Source organism: Gobio gobio (assembly GCF_949357685.1).
Source record: "Gobio gobio genome assembly, chromosome: 10".
Taxonomy (NCBI): domain Eukaryota; kingdom Metazoa; phylum Chordata; class Actinopteri; order Cypriniformes; family Gobionidae; genus Gobio; species Gobio gobio.
In genome coordinates this window covers 8,656,388-8,667,184 of record NC_137116.1, presented here as the reverse complement: position 1 = coordinate 8,667,184, position 10,797 = coordinate 8,656,388, and the positions used below count along the sequence as shown (strand labels likewise).

At 37.2% G+C, this 10,797-nt stretch overlaps 1 protein-coding gene across 2 annotated transcripts; it reads right to left on the bottom strand.

Annotated features, from left to right (window-relative positions):
* Window positions 1–63: 63 nt before the first annotated feature.
* On the bottom strand, window positions 64–8,919 carry mbd4 (methyl-CpG binding domain protein 4). 2 transcript variants are annotated; one of them, XR_013817265.1, is made up of 7 exons: window positions 8,605–8,919; window positions 5,410–5,789; window positions 5,260–5,319; window positions 3,307–3,441; window positions 2,865–3,037; window positions 403–506; window positions 64–323 (listed from the first exon to the last, which is right to left on the bottom strand). XR_013817265.1 is itself a non-coding variant. In XM_079826380.1 (7 exons), exons 1-7 carry the CDS (start codon window positions 8,703–8,705, stop codon window positions 249–251), a joined length of 1,005 nt encoding a protein of 334 aa, XP_079682506.1. In that variant the 5' UTR covers window positions 8,706–8,915; the 3' UTR covers window positions 64–248. The 2 variants fall into 2 exon arrangements, 1 of the variants encoding a protein (XP_079682506.1); XM_079826380.1 differs by having other exon boundaries at window positions 2,888–3,037; window positions 8,605–8,915.
* Window positions 8,920–10,797: the final 1,878 nt, after the last annotated feature.

Sequence of the window (10,797 nt, the reverse complement as noted above, 5' to 3'; positions counted from 1 at the left end):
ACTCATTTTTAACTGGTGACGGATTTAAGACCCTTGACCTGGCTTCATTAAATCCAAAACATGTACAAAAGATAAAAAGCTCATTTATTTTTTACACATAATTGCCTCAAAGTTCATGTCTCTTGAACTGATGAACAAAAACATGATGAAACAATTAAAACGGCTCATGTTTTCTGGAGGTAAAAAACAGCTGATCTCTGTGTTCACTGATTCTCACATGCTCCTGCAGACATTATGCTTGATTAAAATCAGAGTCCTAGCTGCTCCTGGTTTCTCCACAGCCAGGCGTGATAGTCGTTGAGCTTATGGTCGTCTGGCGTCACCTGCAGGACACACACACACACACACACGTCAGCCATGGCGAGCTATTGCTGCTCGTGTGATGATGTACAGTGTTTTTACCTCTCTCCACTCCTCCACGCAGAAGATTCGGTACGAGTCATTGCCATATTTTCCAATGCCGTGGAGCTCGATGGGATATCGCCAGGATTTACTCAGATACTCGTCTGACAAACGAGAGAAACAATTGACAAACGTCACACAACAATTGATATTTTATTAACACATTTCGGGAGGAGCACGTTCAGGTAATTAAACCTAATTAAACACGAGTTGAGCACATTCAGTTAATCAATTTAATCAACTATAAGAGCACAGGTTTTTTTTATCATCCCTCCAACACCCCATCTCCTCACTTTGATTTTAATAAACTCTTAATAGACGTCAACACAATCCATGGGGGGGGGGGGGGGGTACTCTGGGTTCGGGCCAAATATTCCTCCCCTGGACAGCACGCATAATCTTTACTCTATTTAATTTGATGTAAGTGTGAACTCGTGAATCATGAGACGACCACTACGCCAAACAACACAACGCAATAAGATCATCATGATACACTTTTATCTATGCAAGCACGTTTCCACAACGGAATAAACGAATAAAGAAAGTAATTGATTTTAAATCTTGCAATTCTGACTTTATAACTCGCAATTCTGTCTTTTTTCCTCACAATTCTGTTCTTATATTTTTGTAACAGCAACATTATCTCAATTCTGACTTTTCTAGTAATTAAAAGTTTATATCTCACAATTTTGTATTTATTTCTTGCGGTTACAAGTTATAACTTGTAATTCTGTTTTATTTCAATTTTTACGTTTTTTTCTTCACAATTCCAACTTTATGACTTGCAATTCTGAGTTTATATCTCGCAATTCTGTATTTCTTTCTCACAAGTTTATAACTGGCAATTCTGTTTTATCTCACAATTTTTACTATTTCTTGCAATTCCGAGTTTACATCTCACAATTTAAACTTTTTTTCTCACAATTCCAACTTTATTACTGGCAATTCTGAGTTTATATCTCACAATTTTGTATTTATTTCTCACAAATTATTAGAACTCTTATTAGACGTCAAGAAATAGTAAAAGTTTATAGTTACAAGTTTATAACTCGCAGTTCTGTATTATATTAAAAATGTTACTATTTCTTGCAATTCCGAGTTTATATTTCACAATTTTATATGTATTTCTTGCGATTACAATTGTATAACTTGTAATTCTGTTTTATCTCACAATTTTTACTTTTTTCTCACAATTTGAACTTTATGACTTGCAATTCTGAGTTTATATCTCACAATTTTGTATTTATTTCTCACAATTCCAACTTTATTACTTGCAATTCTGAGTTTATATCTCACAATTTTGTATTTATTTCTCACAAATTACAAGTTTATAACTGGCAATTCTGTTTTATCTCACAATTTTTACTATTTCTTGCAATACCGAGTTTACATCTCACAATTTAAACTTTTTTTCTCTCACAATTACAACTTTATGACTTGCAATTCTGAGTTTATATCTTGCAATTGTTGTTTTTAACTCTTCCCCTGCCATTGACGGGATTTTCCAGCAATCCATGTTTTCACATTTATACGGTAGGGGGCGCTGTTACAGATCTTCTGAAAGCGTACTGAATCTCCAGATCAAAACACAGGTGAAGAAGCAAAAACAAGTGATAAAAGCATTGCTGATGCACATGTAAAATAACGCGATCATCGAACATTAAACATCATATGAATCGAAACTGCCAAATGTTACTGAATGAAATGTCGACCCAGGACGAGCTCTAGGACTGTGAAGCTTTGAGGGTGTTGATGGACTCGATCTGTGTTTTGATCATCGTTCTAAATCCCCAAAACTCGATTTTGTTCAAAATATTGCTTTTTTATGAAACTTACCCACATTCAAGTGTTGATAAAAAAAGAATGCATGAAGCGAGAATAAAATGTTCATACAACAAAATATTCTGGGGGCCATGAATGTTGTGAAAATGATCAAAAATGGCTAGTAACTTTTTTTTAAAAAGCTGGTGGGGAAAGTGTTAATAACAAAAGTTAATTGTGGCATTTTTTCTCATAATTCAGACTTTTTTCTCTGAATTCTCTTCACATCAAAATTTTGACTTAATTTCTTAGAATTCCGAGTTTGTCTCACAATTCTGTTTAATAATAATCTGTTTTGTTTAATAAGAAAAACAACATAAAAAAAGCTAATTGCAATGTTTTCTCTCACACTTCTCACTTTTTCTTGCAACTGCAAGTTTATATCTCACGATTCTGGCTTTTTTTTCTCGCAATTGCATGAAAAAAGTCAGCATTGTGAGATCAAAAGTTTTTCTACTATATTTACTTTGAATATATATTGTGACTGCGATATAAATGGCCTACCACTACATGAAAGCACTACGGTCTTCACTGTAGCACTTTGGGTGTACAGTAGTACATAAGAAAGCGCTATATAAATGCCTCATTCATTCATTCACACTGGCTGGAACCACTAAACTCGTCCTGTCGCTTGTAAAGACCTGTAGCAGATGTGGTGACGCACCAGAGAAGCGTATGAGTGTTTTGGCGCGGAGCGTGCTGAGACCCAGCGGCTGTAGCAGGAGAGACAGAGACCTCCAGTCGCTCACTCGGGTCACGTCTGCGCTCGGGTAGCGCTCGAAAAACTCCCACAGCGCCGGGATCGCCATCTTACCTGGAGGAATAAAGAACATCACATCTGATTTCAATACAGTTTGGAGTCAATGATGTGATGCTTGCAACACTAAGATCATACAAGTTTCAAAGCATGAATTGATCAAATGTAAATGTGTACCTTGAAAGCAGTTCAAATCTGCATGTAAAATGTAATTTGCGTCCACACCCATGATGCCACGCATGCGGCCCACACACGTTTGGGAACATGACCAATAACATCAGGGATAAAAACAGCCCGGTCCAGATGTTATGAAAGTGTTTGCATACCGCTGGTCTTGTTGAGGAAGATGGTGGCCACCAGGAGCTTCCAGGGGTCGTGAAACAGGGTCTCCTGCACCAGATTGTAGGGCGAGCGTGGTGGAGTCCATTTTCTGAAGGCTTTGCGTTTCGGCCGGCTCAGAGCTGAGAGAGAAAGCTTTATAACTAAAACTTTTTTGACAATAATTGTCAGTACTTCGATCCAATGACATATAAGAATCGTCAGATTGACAGTTCTCTGATCCAATAGTGTGGGGGAACTAGTGGGGGCGGCAATAACATTTGAGGGTGTCCGTGACACCCTTTACACACAAAAATCTAGTGCCAGATATATGCTTATTGGCGACCACCTAGTTTGCCTATGCCTAAAAACGGCCCTGCACACACACACACACACACACACCTGAATGAATGAACTCCTGGTAATTTCTACCTATTGCTATTGGTTTTATTTACATGTTTTTAAATTTATTTTAACTAAGTGATTTTTTTTACATTTGACTTATTGAAATAAATCATTTGTGAATACAATCGGACTCTTAATTTTTTTAGTGGCATTTTAGTCATATTTTTGCAAATGTATGTGGGATTATTGCAACAGCAGACACTTCAAACAGCAAAAAAAATTAACCTTTTACAAAAATACAAGTTATAATGAATTTTATGATGTTTATATATATATATATATATATATATATATATATATATATATATATATATATATATATATATATATATATATATATATATATATATATATATATATATATATATATATATATATATATATAAATTATTTCTTACATTTTTTTTTCTTAAAACTGTAATTCCTACATTTTTTCATTTTTTACATATATATATATATATAAATTATTTCTTAAATTTTATTTCTTAAAACTGTAATTCCTACATTTTTTCCTCAAACCAGCAGAATTTTGCCCATTTCATTTATATCATCATTAAATTATTTTTTTTTCAGAAAAACTTTGTTTCATAAGCAAGATAAAGGTGTAGTTGAGTAATTCTGTGGTAAATAGGCAAAAACATTCCACATATACCCCAAAACACAGCATAAATGTATAGTTTAGAAGTAAAAAAAAAAAAAAGATATGAACGAAAAGGCTATTGTTCACTTAGGTCTATTTTTATCACCACAAAAAATAATTATCTGATTAATCGCCAAAAACAACCGGCCGATTATTCGATTACCGGAATAATCGTTAGTTCAAATATTTCAAAATGCACCCACATTTTGCATCTTGTGACGTTAAGTCGAATGAAAGACTGTTTTCCCAATCATATATTTTGTCATTTCTTAAAAATAGTGTTAAAATATTGTCTCGTCTCGTGAGCTAAGAGTATCGTCACTATTGGATTAGATTCCCACCAAATGTAATGCAGTCACGGATTTAAAAAATAATAAGCCTGATTTCAAAATTTAAAAACACAAAATGTAAAAATATATTGCACAAAATAAAAAATAATGCATATATTATTATTATAAGAGTGAATAAAAAAATTGAAAATGAATCAAAACTTCAAACATCACATAAGTTCAATTTTGGTGCAATATGATTTTTTCATGTGTTTAAAGTTGATTTATGCTCGTTATTTTTTAGTCACCCTTATAAATATTTGCATTATTTTAATTTAATTTTTAAAATTTCGAAATCACGCTTATTATTTTTTGATCTGTGACTGCAATACATTTGGCAGGAATTGAATCCCATACGTCAAACCTCTAATGATAGCCTGGCCAAAAATGATATCGGTACAATTTGTCATGTTTCATTGCGTTATCATCACAAATAAAACAATCGACTTTAAGCACAACTATGCAATATGCTTACAAAATCGAATAATATTACAATAAAGGGCAAAGATGTACATTTTCCTAGGCCGGGCATCACTTTTGGCCACTAACACCTGGGTCGTTCACAGTATCACTCAATAAAAACCTACCGTTATTCCTTCTGCTGAAGTACGGACTAGTTTTCCGCTTCTCTGCAAAGGACTTCAACCCTAAAAAGAACATGATTACAGAGCTTTTAAAAATGACCATCTAATACTTTGACTTGTAAGGGTTCATGGGTTTTTGAGGGGAAAACTCACCGCTCTGGGTGTTTCTGGAGGGTGACGTACAGTCTGTGTGGTTCAGGCTCTTGTTTTCCTCCTCTACTCCTCCTGTCGTCTCTGACAGATCGTGTTCTTGGCTCTCTGAATGTTCATCTAGAGTTGGATTTAATCGTTCCTCTCGTTCAGCTTCCAGGTTGTTCTGCTCTCCGGTCTCGGTCTTCTCTTCTCGACCCTCATCCTCGTCTTCATTGGCCGTCACCCCAGCACTCAGAAGAGAGCTGGATTTCTCTTTCAATGTCCTTCTCGTTTGTCCAGACACGGAGAAGTCAAAGTCGCTGATCTGCAGCTCCATGTCTGTTTGTGAGAGCAGATATCTGCGCAGCTGGGTCCTGGACCTGAAGATCTTGCCCTGAGGACTGAGACAGCAAGTCACATCTGATTCAATCTGTACATTGACACCCAATACCTTCATCTACGCAAGTAAATAACACACACAAGCTGAGTAAACAGCTCAAACTGGGCTTCAATGACGTAAGAGTGGTGAATCAAAGATTTTGGAGTTTGAGACTGTTCGGTGCGCTTCAATGAAAATATCTTGATTTATTTATGCGTTTAATATTTTAATTAATTAAAATTTTTAATGGCCAAAAATTGGAAGTTTGCTGAGTTTGTCTCAAGTAGGTTTTTAAAGGCGCAGCAGAATCAACACCTAAAGTGGCTCGGACCAATCAGACCGAGCACCACAACACTCTTGTAGCCAATCAGCAACAGGGGGCAGAGCAGTGAAGGGAGGGGTGTGTTTGTTCGGGTGTCGATTTCAAATGCTTACTGCACCTTTAAATGATCTGATTGTGACGCAGCCTTATGAAACCATGAGCTGGACTTTTCAATCTTTTAGAGGTCAAATGTGATCATTTTCATGCAAGGGACCGCCTTCCTAAAATTTAAAAGGCAGCTATACACCGATCAGGCATAACGTTAAGACCACCTTCCTAATATTATGTGTTGGTCCCCCTTTTGCTGCCAAAACAGCTTTCGCTCCCCATGTGCGTCAATGAGCCATGACCCTGTCACCGGTTCACCACTGTTCCTTCCTTAGAGCACTTTTGATAGACACTGACCACTGCAGACCGGGAACATCCCACAAGAGCTGCAGTTTTGGAGATGCTCTGACCCAGTCGTCTAGCCATCACAATTTGGCCCTTGTCAAACTCGCTCAAATCCTTACGCTTGCCCATTTTTCCTGCTTCTAACACATCAACTTTGAGAACAAAATGTTCACTTGCTGCCTAATATATCCCACCCACTAACAGGGGCCATGATGAAGAGATAATCAGTGTTATTCACTTCACCATAATGTCATAATGTTATGCCTGATCAATGTATAAAGACCCAATTTATTCAGTGAAAATATATATTATTTGGAAAATATTTTGTTATTATGGCATTCTGTTTTTTCTACTCACTACAGTAATGTAAGATGTATTTATTTATTATGTATTTAAAGTAAAAAAATGTATTAATTACTTTTTATTTTAATAACATTTATTTATTTTTACACTGTTTAACCCAGTTTGAAACCCCTTGAGAATCTCTCGACAGTCATGAAGCTTCAAAACCTTTACAAATCGTTTGCTTGGAGTTGGACGTATGACGGAGTATTTATGTGTCAAACACACTCCTTCAGGATTCAAACAAGTTTCGGAACGTTTTTTTTCGAGTATGGCCCTGTATGACATCATAAAGGGGCGGAATTCCTTATATGGGCACTTCTCCTGAATGAGCGCGCACACACACACACACACACACACACATCACTGAGAGCAAGAGCAAGAGTGTGCCCATCAATGAGCTTCGTTCGGGTTACCGGAGCCATCTGCGGCGCTGTCATTTTGTTTTTAGACTACAAAATCAACTGTCACTAAAGAAGTGTGCTTCTGGTTGTGAGGGAAAGATAACCTTGTTCAGCTTCCCAAATAACCCAGAGTTAAGGGAACAGTGGATGCAGTTTGTGTTTCTGGAGTTCTATAGGTGTGTGTGTTTGTTCCCGGTCATGAGTGGAAACCACAGGCGGTGAGTGAAACTGCATCAAATGTGTTTTGTTGGCAATCGGCGCGTAAGTGCATGTAATGTGAACAACACCAACGTATAGTGAATTGAGAGTTATCCAGGCATAATGCCATGATTCATTTTGTGTGGGTGTGTTCGTGACTCTTTAGCTCCGCCCACTGCACGCCTCCACGAGCTCAGCTGTTTTCTGAAAGAATCAGTACAGTATCTGTCTTTTATAAATCTGATAAAACTAAAGAGTCTTGGGAGATATGAAGGATGCAATGCTACTTTATAGGTACTCAAGATTAACATGAGACTGGCAGAAACTCTGTGTGTTATGTACTCTTTTAACGCCCGGGTATACTTCACTTACCGCGCCCGGACGCGTCACGCGCGCAGCCCTGTCCGCGCGTCTTTTAAAGTATACTACACAACGGATGCGCGCGGAGGATCGCGTTCGACACATGCGCAGTAAAAAAGTGTCTATGCTCTACCAGACATCGGAGGGCAGCACTGAGTCCTGTCATCAAAGGGACATTTGCTGGGCATGATCGGAGAAGAACTGTAGTGGATCCACCATTGCAACATAGTTTGGAAGAAACACTGAAGAATCAAAAATTCTCTCTTTTTTTTCCAAGCGTGTTGTTTTTAAACCGGTCTTTGCACACTCTTCTTCGACGGCTGAACACTGTGCTCAATACTGTGTGTATTGCCACCTAGTGGACTCTTCTGTACTGCTGGCGCATGCGCTGTTGCACGCGGACCGTCCGCGCGGTCACAAAATTTGGGCTGCGCGCGGACGGGGTGTGCGGCCGGCCGCGAGCCCTCCGAGTGACGAAAATTACGTCATGCGGGCGGTGCACGAACGCGGACGGCCGAAGTATACCCGGGCCTTTAAACTGAGCCATCCATAGAACAAACAAAACAAGCACTGGAAATGGATAAAATAACATATTACACAAACACTTAATGGTATTAGATGATTCGTTTATTACATTTAATAGATTATACTTTTACAATGTGTTTGTAAAAGCTGTTTTTATGCATGTTTGGTCTGAGTTTTGTTGCATCTATCCGACCAGCAGGAGTCATCAGTGTTCGAACGCTTCGAAACAGTGAATCAATTGATTCGAATCTTTGAAAAGCTTCGGTTCTCGCATCCATCATACAGACACGCACCTGATGATGCAGACGTCGACTCTACCAGCGGTCTTTCCGCTCCGCCTCGCTCTCATCTCTCTCCTCCATCCCGCGGCTGTCACAGTCTCAGATCGCGACATTCTCGAGCAACACTTCGGCTATTTTGAGCGTCCCTGTTCAAAACACATGATGATTCTCTCGAGAGCGGAGAACTGACTCGGCTCTGACACACAGTAACCCATTTTAGACTCACACGACCGCGCGTTAAACCGCGTTTAACAAACAACTTCAGACCAACCTGAAGGATTCACGTTATGTTGTGAGTGTAAATATTACGGAAGCTCAGAGACAGAGAGTTTGGGATATACATTTTTGTTCTTACGACACCTAGTGCTTCGGAGGATAATAACGCCAGTAGTTTTATTATTTTCTTTACGATTAATTCAATAATAATAATAATTAAAAAATACACACAAATACAAATTTAATAATAAAACAAAAAACAAGAGAAGATTCACACAGTATCCTACATTAAGAAAATAAAAAATATATCCCAAACCAATGTTCTTAAAGCTTTTTTTGTATATTAACTGTGATAAAACGAATGAATGAAGGTGTAATTCAAATTATATATATATATATATATATATATATATATATATATATATATATATATATATATATATATATATATATATATATATATATATATATATATATATATATATATATATATATATATATATATATATATATATAGTGCATTGAACATGTTAAGGTAAGGGCCTTAGATTTACAGAATTTTTTTTTTTTTATAAATTATGTGCATATTGAACAATAAGCAGTTATGTTTGTATTGTCACTAGTAACTGCAAAGTGCATAATTAATAGTAAAAGTAATGTATATATTATTGCACGTGATATGAATGGGAAGTTATAACAGAACTGAGGGTCAGTCATTGAATCATTATTATAAAAAGCTGCACTTCTGAAATTGAGTTAACTGTGCCCGAAGGAACACAAAACACTATATCTTAAAATTAATTTCAAAGTAAACAACAACACAACAGTAAAATCCACTACTACATTAATTGTGTTATAGGGTGTATAGTGCATGGCAGTATTTAAAAAAGAGGGCATAATGGTCTCACTATTAACATCTTTAGGCTATGAGTTTGTCTTATAAGAAGCCATCGTGTCTCTTCAGAAAACTTGATTTCCTTTTTTAACCTTTTTGGATTTTTTATACGTTTTGGTGACCTGGACTTTCAATGGAGAGACAGAAAATGATCAGCTTTCATTCAAATTTCTTCATTTGTGTTTCAAAGATGAACAAAGGTTCATCTATGGCTTTGAAATGGAGGGTGAGTAAATGATGACAGTATATCAATATAAAAATATTAGTTGTTGCGTGAACACTTTAAATTCCCCACGAAATAATGACTTTTTTTTTGTCTTTTAGTATGAATATGTATGTTATATAAGCCAGTGTGCTCCAAAACAACACAATTCACATTTAGAAGATATAATCATTCAAAACTTGTCTCTCATTTCTGCCAATACGGATCAAAGATTTTGATGACATCACTCTGCACTTCAGATTTTCTGTCCAATCAAATGATCTCTAGAATCTGAATGATCAGACAGTGCACTATATAGGGGATAGGGAATGATCAGATAGTGCACTATATAGGGGATAGGGAACGATCAGACAGTGCACTATATAGGGAATAGGGAATGATCAGATAGTGCACTATATAGGGGATAGGGAACGATCAGACAGTGCACTATATAGGGGATAGGGAATGATCAGACAGTGCACTATATAGGGGATAGGGAATGATCAGATAGTGCACTGTATAGGGGATAGGGAACGATCAGACAGTGCACTATATAGGGGATAGGGAACGATCAGACAGTGCACTATATAGGGGATAGGGAATGATCAGACAGTGCACTATATAGGGAATAGGGAATGATCAGATAGTGCACTATATAGGGGATAGGGAACGATCAGACAGTGCACTATATAGGGGATAGGGAATGATCAGACAGTGCACTATATAGGGGATAGGGAACGATCAGACAGTGCACTGTATAGGGGATAGGGAACGATCAGACAGTGCACTATATAGAGGATAGGGAACGATCAGACAGTGCACTATATAGGGGATAGAGAACGATCAGACAGTGCACTGTATAGGGGATAGGGAAAGATCAGACAGTGCACTA